The sequence below is a fragment of the Arachis duranensis genome, chromosome 8 (assembly GCF_000817695.3).
Source record: "Arachis duranensis cultivar V14167 chromosome 8, aradu.V14167.gnm2.J7QH, whole genome shotgun sequence".
NCBI lineage: Eukaryota > Viridiplantae > Streptophyta > Magnoliopsida > Fabales > Fabaceae > Arachis > Arachis duranensis.
Window position 1 is genome coordinate 5,620,949 of NC_029779.3, and position 13,296 is coordinate 5,634,244.

Below are 13,296 nucleotides of genomic sequence, written 5' to 3' on the forward strand. Positions count from 1 at the left end.
GATGATCTAATGACCCAATTTCGAATCTGATCGAATAGAATCGGGTTTGATAACTATACATCAAGCATATAAAGAAATTAGCCTCACATTTTAACTGCATTATTATCAAAATATGATGATCTATTGGAAATTTGTAACCCTAAAATTTTAAATGGAGTCAAACCCTTTTTTGGCTGTGGTTGTTGAAGTTAAAAGTTAAAACATCATACTATTGAAGTTAAAAAGTTAAAATTTAAAACACCTTCCTTGCTTTAATCGAAAAAGATAAGAGATTTTGATTCGGTAGGACTTAGGAGGTAGAAGAAGATTAGAGAAGAAATATTACGTCATAATAACTGCTATCACGTTAGTTGATTAATAGTGGTGGCAGTGGGTGGTGGTGGCGGCAGCGAGCGTGCTGTGTTTCTTGGATCTGAGTTCCGAGCAGTTCAAAGTGACAAGTGAAGAAGAAGAAGAAGAAGAAGAAGAAGAAGAAGAAGAAGAAGAAGAGGAGGAGGAGGAGGAGGAGGATGACGCTATTTCACTTCTTTAACTGCGCGATTCTCACCTTCGGCCCCCACGCCGTCTACTATTCCGCCACCCCCTTGTATGTTTCAGATCTAATTTTTTCTCATTCTCTTTGCTTCCGTATATTTCTGTTTTTTGGATTCAGCTGCTTAATCACTTAACCCCTTCAAATTTCAATTATATGCCCTATAGCTTCTATTCGATCAAATAACCAACAATTGCAGCTTCTAGTTCTAATCCATACCTCATCACAAAGCCCCTATCAATTCATAGAACAAACTTGATTTCTCAAACTTTTTTTCCCTATTTATCACAAAGATATTGTGGACGGTCTTGTGTGTTAGTGCAGTAATGAGTTTGCGTTATGCAGATCTGAGTATGATACACTCGGCACCTCTATCAAAGCCGCTGTAGTTTATTTAGCAACTGCATTGGTTAAGGTTCGCGAATAGTTTGAATTCTCAATCATCTTCATTTTAAATTTAATATTTGCTGAAACTAAGACAGAATCTTTTTTCTTTTTTCTCTGCATACTCTGGCAGCTCATTTGTCTGGCTACTTTTCTCAAGGTATCTGAAAGCGATAGCTTCGATCCATATCAGGTATGTTTCTAAATTGCTTGAGTTCGTTTTCATTGTTGTGAGTTCAAGTTACAGTAGTAATGATAAATAGCTTTGTAATCGTGTTTTTCATTGCAATAGAATCAATTCATAAATTTGGTATTTTGCGGGTGTTTTCAGTATCATGAGTCATATTTGGTACACAATAGGTTTTTGCAAAATCATAATGGAGGAACCTCATTCTAGTTTTTGGTTCGCTCAAGAATGTAACTGTGTGTTATTCCATCCCATTTACATCTGATAAGTAGAATTGGTAAAAAATAGAGCAACAAACCCCAGTTATAACTGTGAAATTAGTTATAAATAAGGAACCTTGCTCCCTGTGACATCATGTTATCCGACATGCTAAATGGATACAGCTAGTTGTGCTTCTCATTTTAGTATTTGGTAAATGATATCACATAGTCATGACTGCTGAATTCCAGTTGATTTGAAGCATGGTCCTTTTAAAGGGGGTTTCCCTTACAAATAAGTTGAGGGATTGGGTAGCCATGTTTTGCCAATTAAATTAAGTAGAAACTCTTATCCTCCTTTTTTTTTGGGAAACTTGTAAGAAATCTTCTCTTTATCTTAATGCATGTCTTGATTTGTATATATGTAGGTGACTGTCTTTGTTCTCATGTTTCGTGGAGTGTGTGTTACATTTATTCCTTCCAGCCTAGGGGGAGGACCTTTTGTCTATTAAAAACCAACACTCAGAATATTAAGGCCGTTTCATCTTTTTCCCTCCCCTACCTAGTTACAGAGTCCTCATTCCTGCATGAAAGACATAGGATTAGGCAGTAACCATCATTTTGCATAACAATTGTTCTTTAAAATTGAGCCTCTGAAGTATATGACAACAGAGTGCAATGGCACATAACAATTGGTGGCTATGAATTTATCATCTGTGTTGAGCCATAGTCATTACGCATAATACCTTAAGTGATAACAAATGGCTTTATTTTTCAGGAATTATTAAAGGCTTTAATAGGTTTCATAGATGTTGCGGGACTTTATTTTGCCTTGGCCCAGTTGACTCACAGGAACATCTCTCAGAATCACAAATTCCAAGCAGTTGGACTTGGTATGTTTGGCAAGCTATATCATGTATAACAAAATGAATGTTATATTTATGTATATCATGGAAGTGATGTTCACTTTCTCATATCAGCAGCCGTTGTACTTCTTCCTTGTGTTACCCTGCATCTCTAATCCTTATTTCAGTGCTAATGGGACTTTTCTTGTGGCAGGTTGGGCATTTGCTGATTCTGTTCTACATAGATTGGCACCTCTTTGGGTGGGTGCTAGAGGATTAGAATTTACTTGGGATTACATTCTACAGGGCCTGGAGGCTAATGCAAATTTGGTACGTTATTTCTCTTAATGCTATAACTTCGGTTAGGTCAAGCTGAAGAAATGTAGTCAATATTCTCCATGAGTTTGGAACTTCTTATAATTCTACATTCTACATTGGTTACAATGCTAAAACAGTTTGTTGTTATATTATGTGCTATAGGTGAACACAATTTTAATTTGTATTCAGTTTATCTCTTATGTAATATCTGTGTTTTAAAGGGTTTTTGCTCTTATATCTACGCAGGTGTTGAGCATATCCCTCGCAGCACTGGGATCTTTAATGTGGCTACGTAAAAATAAACCCAAGACCCTCATTCCCATAATATATGTATGTGCAGGAATTGTAGCAACCATGCCATCAATCACAAGGTTCTTTCTTCACTCATTACAGTTAGTTTTTGTCAATCTGCAAGCCTGTAGATTTATTTTCACATTTTTTTCCCATGTACAAATCGTCCATTAGGTAAGATGGCCAAACATGTAGTGTTTGATGAAAGTATAACTGTATAAGATACATTGCTTAGCTAGATGGTATTCATTATTTAGTAAGTTATTAGTTGCACTTTTCGTGTTTCATTTTCCGTGGTGTTTGCTAAAATATGTCTTTGTGCAGCTATCTGAGGCGTGGATTGGGATGGCACTTTCCAAAAATCGTAGGTTTTGAACTCTTCACGTCGTTGGTGATGGCGTTTATAAGTTGGCAACTGTTTTCAGCTTGTCAAAGACCTTCACTGTGAGAAAGCTGATTAGTAATATAATGATAGAAGCGTGTTTGGTTATTGAATGGCTAGAGTCTTGATCCAGATTCTGCTTCTTAGCAACAGACTAGTGCGAACTGCCATGTTTCTTAAAAAGTTTTATTTATTTAGATGTTTGGTCAGTGATAATTTTTGGTAGTTTGATTTTATTTGGCACGCTTATCTGTATTCCCTGCGGTTAATTGTTGATTGCAATCTTTTTATAAAATTTTGATTACCACAAATTATATGATGTGGTTTACACTTTACACTATCATTACCTAAACGTTCTGCGTTTGATATAATTTCTGTACTTATCTTTATCTATACGCCAAATATTAACAAAAACATTCTCCACGACATTATAGTCATTGCAACAAAACATTCGGGATAACTTAAAGCAGAAACAAACGTTTAACACTTCCGAGGAAACGAAAAAACACTACATCCTACGAATTAATTCGGTACTCCTACGAAAAATCAATACATCCTTTTCACTGCAGGTAGTTAAAGTTATACTAAATCTTTACGCATATCGTAATTGGAGAGTTAAGTTCATTACCCTGTTCACAAAAATAATCTACTACAAATATCAGAGATTTGGGTGCAATTAGTGTTCTATCTTCTACTTGATGGTTAAAGTTAAATCAGGCCGAGACTGATGAAAAATTCATCTGAAGAGTTTAGAAGATTGTTAATGGTAGCAGTTCATGAATGATTAGGTGGTATCAATTATTGATGAGCAGAGACTAAATTACGAGAACCACAAAAATGGAACGTTGACAAATAAAAAGGTTATAATCCAAAGCAGAAGAAAAGCATTCGATATACAAAACATACAAGTATTATGAATATGAATATATTGCTACCATCTGAATTCTGATCCAGAGAGAGTTTACTCAGCCTCAGTCTCCTCCACCCAGGCTTCAACCCTAAGAAGAACAAAGCCAACAGCAACCCCAACAAGAACAAGACCGTTCATGATGGCAGCAATGGTGAATATCTCAGCTGCGGCATTGCAGGTGGATGAGAGAGCTCCTCCTTTTTTTCCATTTGAGGCCTTGTTGGCCTTCACTGAACTCACCATCTTAGCAAAACAATTCTCAGTGCTCAAAGGAAGACCCATAGAGACAACTCCATTTGTGGCCTTCAGACCCCCAAATGAGTTTAGGCCTCTTATGTGCACTACTTTGCTCATTCTCTTGTTGGTCTTGGCGGTTGTGGTGGTTGATGTCACCGTGGCTCCCGTGATGTTCTGATGAGCAGAGAGCACAGTTGTTGCCATGGCCATTTTCTTAGCTTGTTACCCTTTGCCTCAGCAAGTGCTAATAAGTGATGGTTATTAATTATTGGTGGATCAGTTAGCTTTAGCTGTGCTGTGTGGAGGAATGTGAAGAAAGATGATGATGATGAAGGGGTGGTAGGAAAAGTGAGTATTTATTTGGATAAGGGACTGAGATATTGATTGGCTGATAGGCCATAAATCACTATTGACGGATTATATGCTCATTCAATGGATTGGTGGGGCTACGATTTGCCTTTGCTACCGTCTCAATAGTCATTACCATTAACCTTGCCTAGTATACTAACAAAAATAATATTCAAAAGTTTATATGATAGGGAAAAAAACTCTGAAATTTTTAAAAAGTTTAAAAACTTAAGAAATGATAAAATAATTTTTTTATAAATAACAAACAAATTTTATATTTAAAAATGACTTATGTATTTAATTTTATTTTTGTTATTTTTTTAATTTTTTTTCAAAAATTTATTTATTGTTTGTATCTTTTAAAATTATGTCTCTCCCTAATATGACTTATGTAGTATTATTTTAATTATTTATCTAAAAATATTTTTCATACCAAGTGTCTACCTAAATTTAAGAGTGAAAAAATAAATGTAGATTTATAATTTAATCTAAGGATGATACGATTAACTTTGAAACAGACCTCAAGAAAAAAACAATTAACTCTAGCTATATTAACTAAAAGTCCCCAACTAAATTGTTCGATTGAAATTCCATAAGAGAAATAAGAATTTTATCTTTTTTATTTTAAAAATTTGAATTCAATTTTTTTTCTAAATTAAAAGACCTGATTTTACTTCATGAAAAATGGTTGGCATATATATGTACTATTTTTTTACTCACATTTTTTCTATTAAAAATGATTAATAAGAAAAGGTGAAAAATTTATCTTTATATTTTAAAAAAATATAAAACCATTGGATCCAAAATGCCAATAAGATTTAGACTTTTAATTAACCCATTCGGTTAAATAAGGCGGTTTGTCACGGTAAATTTTATAAAGTTAAATTTAACGGTATTTATGTAGTTTTCTGAAATGTTTGAGGATGTTCTAGATGGTTTCAAAACGTTTTAGAATGTTTTAGAAGGTCCCAGAATGCCCTAAAAAGTTCTAAAAGACTCTGGAAGGTTATAGAATATTCTAGAAGAGTGTGAGTATATCTAGAAGTATGAAGAATAATATGAAATAATCTAAAATAATTTAGAAAGTTGTAGTAGGATAGATATTTGTAGTGAAGGTTCTAGATGATCAATCTGAAACGTTGATTAGATTTAATCCTAACCATCCATTAAGGAGATGGATGACTATAAATAGGGGGTGAGAGTTAGAGTCTGGGGGTGTGAGTCATTTGCAACAAACACTTGTGTAACAAAGTATTTTTTTCTACCAAAACTTTCTTTATCTTGTGTTCTCTTATGTTCTTAGCTTTCTTGCTAAATACTGAGGGTTAGACTGACTTGGTCTTAACTCAAGAGGTTGAGTAAGTTCGAGTGCCAGCATGACAGCGTTGGAGTGTGTTTAAGGCCGTGACAATTTGGCATCGGAGCAAGGTTCGAGAGGGAGCACAAGTAGTTTGTGGATATGATTTCTACTGTAACCATGGAGCAAGTTGAGTCTCAAAGGGGAAGGGATCTATTCCTTCTCAATGGAAAAGCAAGAATGTACGCTCTTCAAGTGAGCGTAGAGGTAAGAACTCTAACTTCTTGGAAGAGAGAGTTTCGATATTGGAGAATGTTCTATCCCCTATGGATGAGCGCTTCCAAAGGATAGAACATGACAATACGTATCGGAAGAACTAGATGCTTTCAAACAAAGCATGCTCCAAATCGAAGAGAAGCTTGAGAATTCCTTGAAACTATTTGAGGAAGTTCGAGTTTGGTTCGAAGAGGTAAAATCTCGACCAACTATTATAAGGGAGACAACAAAGATTGATCTCCCAAAGCCAAATGAGTTCAAGGGTGTGAGGGACGCTCGAGAAGTGGAGAACTTTCTATGGCAAATGGAGAGGTACTCCGAAGGGTAAGGGGCGGTCGAAGAAGCAATAAAGGTATGCATTATAGCTCTCTACCTTTCTCATAATGCTACTTTGTGGTGGAGGAGAAAATACATAGATATGGAGAAAGGTACGATTAGCGAGTTAAAAAGACAATTCTATGAAGCAAGGAAGAAGTTAAGGGAGTTGAAGCACAAGAGTACGATTAGCGACTACGTAAAGGAGTTCACTTTTCTCAAGCTTCAAATCCCTAACTTAGCATTAGAGGATATATTGTTCTTCTTCATTGATAGACTCCAACCTTGGACAAATCAAGAACTACAAAGAAAGAATGTTAAGGATGTCAATGAAGCCATTGTGGTGGCTGAGTCGCTCACTGAGTGTCATCAAGGAGACTCTAAACCCAAGTCTTCTTCCAAGCCTAGTTCTACTAAAGATGGGAAAGACAAGGGAAAAAGTTTTTCAACTAAGAAAGAAGGGAAGTACTCTTCAAAAAAAGAGTACAAAGAAAAGAAAAAAGATTTCATGCCTAAAAGAAGATGCTTCATATGCAAGGGACCACACCAAATGAAGGATTATCTTATGCTAGGAACTTTGGCATCTATCGTCGAAGAACGAGAGGCTCAATCATAAGTGACTGAATGTGTTGGATCTGTCCAACTCATGAATGCTATAAAGGGCAAAGAGGCAAGCCCTACAGAAAAGAAAGGTTTGATGTATGTTAAAGCCTTTATCAATAGAAAATCTGTTATAGCTATAATCGAAAAGAATGACTGATTCAAACCTGTGAATACTAAGGGTGAACCTCTTAAGGGAGTAACAAAAGGGTTGAGATGACTCTTGGTTCTTTGAAGGGCCTTGTGGATTTTTCAATACACCCATGGATGATTTCAAGATAGTCATCAGGCTTGACTTACAAAGAAAGGTAAATATAATACTGATGTCATACTACGGCATAGTATGAGTCATGGAGAAAGAGTCTCCATGCATGGTCTCTACAGTTTCTAAAGTTGGAGGACCACTGATGCTCTCTACTATGCAACTCAAGAAAGGGTTCAAGAAGGGGAAGATTACATATTTAGCTCTATTACAAGACGAGTCAATATATGAAAGAGAAGACGTTACTCCTGAAATTAAGGAAGTCCTTGAAGAAAATAGGGATGTAATGTCTTTCGAGTTGCCAAAATAACTATCACGTAGGAGGAAGGTAGACCACAAGATTGAATTGGAGTCAGGACTAAAGCCGCCTGCCTTGACACCTTATAGGATGCCACCGCCAGAACTTGAGGAGTTAAAAAAGCAACTCAAGGATCTACTAGATGCTGGGTTTACCCATCTATTGAAGGCACCTTATGTTGTACCAATCTTGTTCCAAAAGAAGCATGATGGTTCATTGAGACTATGCATCGACTATTAAGCACTTAACAAGGTAACCATCAAGAACAAATACAACATATTCCTTTGATAGTCGATTTGTTTGAACAATTTGGTACAACCAAGTTATTCTCAAAGCTAGATTTGAGGTCAGGCTATCACCAAGTGAGGATTGTCGATGGTGATGAGCCTAAGACCATGTGTGTCACGAGGTATAGATTGTATGAGTGGTTGGTGATGCCTTTTGGCTTAACCAATGCTCCTGCGAACTTTTGCACCTTGATGAACAAGATCTTTCGTCCTTATCTTGATCATTTTGTAGTCGTCTACTTGGATGACATTGTTGTCTATAGCAATACCTTGGAAGAACATGTAGAACACTTATAAATCATGTTCAAGATCTTGCGAGAGAATAACCTATATGCGGAGAAAGAAAAGTATTCATTTGTAAGGGACGATGTCCACTTCTTAGGACACATCATAAAAGGTGAAACTTTCTGCATACATCAAGAGAAGGTGAAGGCTATCAAAGAATGGGAGCTGCCAAACAAGATATCTGAATTGAGATCATTCTTTGGGTTGGCTAACTACTATTGGAGGTTTATAAAGGGATACTCTGCCAAGGCTTTACCATTAACTGATCTTCTCAAGAACAATCAATCTTGGGAATGATCCAAAGAGTGTCAAAAGGCTTTTGATGAATTGAAGGCTGCTATCACAGAAGGACCAGTACTAGCAACTCCCGACTATTAAAGGTGTTTGAAGTCCACACCGATGCTTCATGCTATTGGAGGGGTTCTGATGCAAGAAGGACATCCTATTGTCTTTGAGAGTCACAAGTTGAATTATACAGAAAGGCAATACATCATCCAAGAAAAGGAAATGACTGTAATGGTGCATTGTTTGAGAACTTGGCGTCATTACTTGCTTGGTTCACACTTCATCATCAAGACAGACAATGTGGCTACAAGCTACTTCCAAACTCAGAAGAAGTTAAGCCTCACACAAGCTAGGTGGCAAGATTTCTTGAGTTTGATTTCGAATTTGAATACAAGTCAGGCAGGACTAATGTGGTAGCAGGATGCGCTGAGCCGCAAGGCTGAGTTGGTAGCCATTTCCATGATCGAAGGAGATATTATGCATACCATCAAAGAAGGATTGCATCATGATCCATTAGCCAAGAAGTTGGTAAAGTTAGCTAGAGAAGGTAAGACCAAAACATTTTGGCTAGAAGACAACCTTCTCTACACTAATGGGAGAAGACTATACGTTTCTAAGTGCAAAAATCTAAGAAAAAAGTTGGTGAGAGAATGCCACGAAACCAAGTGGGATGGTCACCAAAGTTAGGAAGGACCTTAGCACTCATTGAATCTTCTTATTATTGGCATCAAATGAGAGATGAATTGGAGAGCTATGTGAATACTTATCTTGTGTGCCAACAAGATAAGATTGAAAATATAGCACCAAATGGCCTATTGGAATCTCTGCCTCTATCAGGGTGACTGTGAGAAAATGTCTCTCTAGATTTCATTTCTGCCTTACCAAAGTCTAAGGGGTTTAGATCTATTCTCGTAGTAGTGGATCGATTTTTGAAGTATACTATCTTTATACTTGCCCTTATTGATTGCACTGCAGAAGAAGCAGTACGACTATCTTCAAGAATGTAGTGAAGTATTGGAGATTGCCTAAGTGCATCATTAGTGATCGAGATCCACGCTCCACAGGACGACTATGAACAGAATTGTTCAAACTCCTTGGGTTGGAGCTTCATTTTCCAACAGGCTTCCATCCTCAAATCGATGGGTAGACTGAGAGAGTGAATGTCTTACTTGAGTGTTACTTGAGATATTTTCGTAAGTACTAATCAGAAGGATTGGACAAAACTTCTGGACATTGCTCAATTTTCATACAATCTGCAAAGGAGCGAGTCTACAAAAAAAGTCCGTTCAAGATTGTGACAAGACAACAGCCGCTTACACCACACTTTCTTTCTTTTTCTTACTCATGAAAGAGCCCTGGAGCTTATCATGTGATTAAGTCTTGGAAAGAACAAGCAAATATCACTTGTTCTTACCTCGACAAAATCGCAAAAAGGATGAATAAATGGGGAGATAAGAAAAGGAGGCATGCAAGTTATCAAGTGGGAGACAAAATAATGATTAGACTTTTTCCACAACAATTCAAAGCCTTTTGCAAGGTTCATAAAGGCTTGATTCACAAATATGAAGGGTCATTTGAGATCATTGGGTATGCTGGAGAGGTTGCTTACAAAGTACAACTCCCCCCTCTATAAACATCCATCCCGTCTTCCATGTGAGTGTGCTTAAACTATATCATGGAAACTGAGAGGAACCGAATAGAGGTGACGCGAATCGTGCTCCTCCCGTGATGATTAGATCCTTTGATAAATTAATTGAAGATATCTTAGTTAATTGCATTGTGAGACACAGAGGAGTACCACCAAGTATCCAATACTTGATTAATTGGAAAGGACTCCCGAGAATCGAAACTAGTTGGGAAGCTCGTAAAAATCTGTGGCAATTTCAAGAACACCTAGAGTGCTATCATGAACATAACGCAACGAGGACGTCTGCACAATAGGTGGAGGAGAATGCCATGGTAAATTTTAGAAGGTTAAATTTAACGGTGTTTGTCTAGTTTTCTGGAGTGTTTGAAAATGCTCTAGATAGTTCCAAAATATTCTAGAATGTCCTAGTAGGTCTCAGAATACTCTAAAAGGTTCTAGAAGACCTTGAAAGGTTATAAAGTATTATAGAAGAATGTGGATGTATCTAGAAGTATGAAGAGTAATATGGAATAATCTAGAAGTATTTAAAATATTGTGGTAGAATAGATATTTGTAGTGAAGGTTTTAGATGAACAATCTGAAACGTTGATTAGATTTAATCATAAGTATCGATTAAGGAGGTGGATGACTATAATAGGGAGTGAGAGTTAGAGTTTGGAGGTGTGAGTCATTTATAACAAATACTTGAGTAATAAAGTGTTCTTTCCACCAAGACTTCTCTTCTCTTGTTTAAATACTGAAGGTTAGGCTGACTTCGTCTTAGCTCTAGATATTAAGTAAATCTGAGTGCCAGTACGATAGCGTTGGAGTGTGTCTAAGGTCGTGACAGATTACATTAGTTATACCTATTTTAGATGAGATTGGAATATTTATTTACTGTTTTAGTATCCTAATATTTATTTACGTCTTACAATCTACAGTATGTGCCAGCCTAATGCAAAGCCACATGCGGCAATTGGAAGCATCACTGTATTAGAAGAAAATTCAAAATTAAGTGCCTATTTTCTATTCTTTGCTTTTTCCTCTACTATGAACACTTCTTAGAATAAAAATGTTCAATATTTAATTAACGACTTATGTATGATTAAATATAAAATACATGTTCTTGTCCTTGCATTTGCTCTGCCAAGAGTAAAAAAAGAATCTTTAAAGACCATATGGTTACTATAAAAGACAAAAATCTCAACTTTTTTATTGTTGAAGCTTTGGTCTTGGTTGATACTCTTGAATTTTCATGTTTTTATAGTTTTGTTAACTATCTTTTTTTAATTTTATTTCATTTAATAATTTGAGTTGTGTGTTAGTTATAAGATGATGAGTAACAATGTGCATATTTATGGAAGTAGTGAAGGATGTAATTTTTTAATTGATTTGTGGTATACTAATACTACATTATTGATGGAATGTTATTGAGGAATATAATTATTTTTTAAAATTTGTTGGTATAGCTGTAATGGTCGACAGATTCTGTTAATGAGAATTTCATGCTTTTATTTTTTGCGAGGATATTTCAGGATCAACTGTTAAGGAAAATTATGAATCATAATATATATTATGTTTTGAGAGTTACCTGAAACGTTGATTTGGGCCTGAACGTGAGGTCTAAGTCTCTTTGAGTGGCAGCATCCGACTTGTGATGCCGAGGTGCCGCTTGTCCGAGTTCCTCGTGAGGAGGTGGGGGTGGTACCTACAAGAGACTCTGATGCTTAAGTTAGCAAGGGATTTGAGTAGGTTTTTAGTAGATTAGAACGTGAATTATACCTGGAGGATGCCAGTGTATTTATAGTAGAGTTGATGACCACCTTTGTTGGAATAGTTCTATCTTTCCTGATAGATAAGCATTCCATTTATCTTGGGAGTTTGTTGAGATCTATCTTTCAGGAAAGATAGAGATAGTCAGAAAGATTTAGGGAGGCAGTTACTTACTTAGATATAAGCTGCCCCTTTTCATTGTGTTCGACCTTTTTAAGGACGTCGGGTATGCGGTAGAGGCCACCCTCTTAGGTGGGCCTTTCATCCTTACTGGGCCTGGCTTAGGTCAAGGTATGCACAATGCCTCTGCTTGAGTCCTGATCTTTTCATAGGTCAGGCTCGAGCATTTTGTGACTTCTGCTCAGACAGAGTTTGCTTGACTTTAAGTCTTAGCAACTTTGTTAGGTTATTAATTATTAGTTTCCTTTCATAGTTTCGACTTCAAGTAGTCGGCCTTTATTAAGTTACTTTTATAGCTTGTTTTTTATCCGATCTCATTGAGATCGCTTTGTACGAGTTGTTTATATAACTTCTTACATTAACTTGTACCTCGCCGCTTCATCTTGCCGACCATTTTTAGGTCGGGCAATGATTTTCATGGTTTGTCGAACTTAAATTAATGCGTTTGAGATAGAAAACTTTTTTAAAGAAAGAAATAGACCAGGAATTTTAATGTTTAAGAAATTCCTTTACAAAGCTATTTACTAAAGGCTTGAATGCCCCTAGCCTTTGTTTTGGTGTCTCATTAAAAAACCTTTATTTATTGGGAAAAAGAGTGCACCTAGGTACAAGGCTTTTAGCTATAGTATTTTTTTAGGTTATAAGCATGCCAAAATCTCGGGAGCTCCCGCCCTTGGAGGTCAGCACCTTATAAGAACCTTTTCCTAGGACTTCTACTATCTTGTAAGGTCCTTTCCAATTTGCAACTAGCTTTCCTTCACCTGACTTCTGTATTTCAATGTTGTTTCAAATTAGAACGAGGTCGTTGGTGGTGAAGTTTCTCTTGATCACCTTTTGGTTGTATCTTAGAGCCATCCTTTGCTTCAGAGCTTCCTCCCTAATCCGAGCTCTTTCTTGGACTTCATAGAGGAGGTCGAGTTCTTCTTTTGGATCCCTGGTGTTTGCTCTTTTATTGTAAAATAAGACTCTAGGTGATTCTTCAGCTATTTCTATAGGGATCATTGCTTCCATTCCATATGTAAGTCGGAAGGGTGATTCTCCTGTTGTGGAATGTGGAGTGGTCCGATATGCCCACAAGACTTGAGGAAACTCGTTCACCCAAGCTCCTTTCGCATCTTGTAATCGGCATTTTAAACCTGCCAATATGATTTTATTGCCAGCTTTAGCCTGTCCATTGGCC

The 13,296-nt window shown here is 36.6% G+C and overlaps 2 protein-coding genes across 2 annotated transcripts; one reads left to right on the top strand and one right to left on the bottom strand.

The window, feature by feature from the left end:
* The first annotated feature begins 243 nt into the window (after positions 1-243).
* On the top strand, positions 244-3,471 carry LOC107460401 (uncharacterized). The gene is made up of 7 exons (XM_016078764.3): positions 244-586; positions 878-947; positions 1,050-1,109; positions 2,079-2,193; positions 2,360-2,475; positions 2,710-2,834; positions 3,079-3,471. The coding sequence occupies exons 1-7, from the start codon at positions 510-512 to the stop codon at positions 3,200-3,202; spliced, it is 687 nt and encodes a 228-aa protein (XP_015934250.1). The 5' UTR covers positions 244-509; the 3' UTR covers positions 3,203-3,471.
* Positions 3,472-3,981: 510 nt separating this feature from the next.
* LOC107460402 (uncharacterized) lies at positions 3,982-4,623 on the bottom strand. Its single transcript, XM_016078766.3, has one exon. It carries the CDS (start codon positions 4,491-4,493, stop codon positions 4,098-4,100), a length of 396 nt encoding a protein of 131 aa, XP_015934252.1. The 5' UTR covers positions 4,494-4,623; the 3' UTR covers positions 3,982-4,097.
* Between the last annotated feature and the right edge of the window lie 8,673 nt (positions 4,624-13,296).

Excerpts from the sequence above, each read along its gene's own strand:
- LOC107460401 (XM_016078764.3), top strand. The coding sequence starts at position 510 with ATGACGCTATTTCACTTCTTTAACTGCGCGATTCTCACCTTCGGCCCC. Across the intron at positions 587-877 it reads TACTATTCCGCCACCCCCTT|ATCTGAGTATGATACACTCG; the intron begins GTATGTTTCAGA and ends TGCGTTATGCAG. Across the intron at positions 2,476-2,709 it reads TGGAGGCTAATGCAAATTTG|GTGTTGAGCATATCCCTCGC; the intron begins GTACGTTATTTC and ends ATATCTACGCAG.
- LOC107460402 (XM_016078766.3), bottom strand. The coding sequence starts at position 4,493 with ATGGCCATGGCAACAACTGTGCTCTCTGCTCATCAGAACATCACGGGA.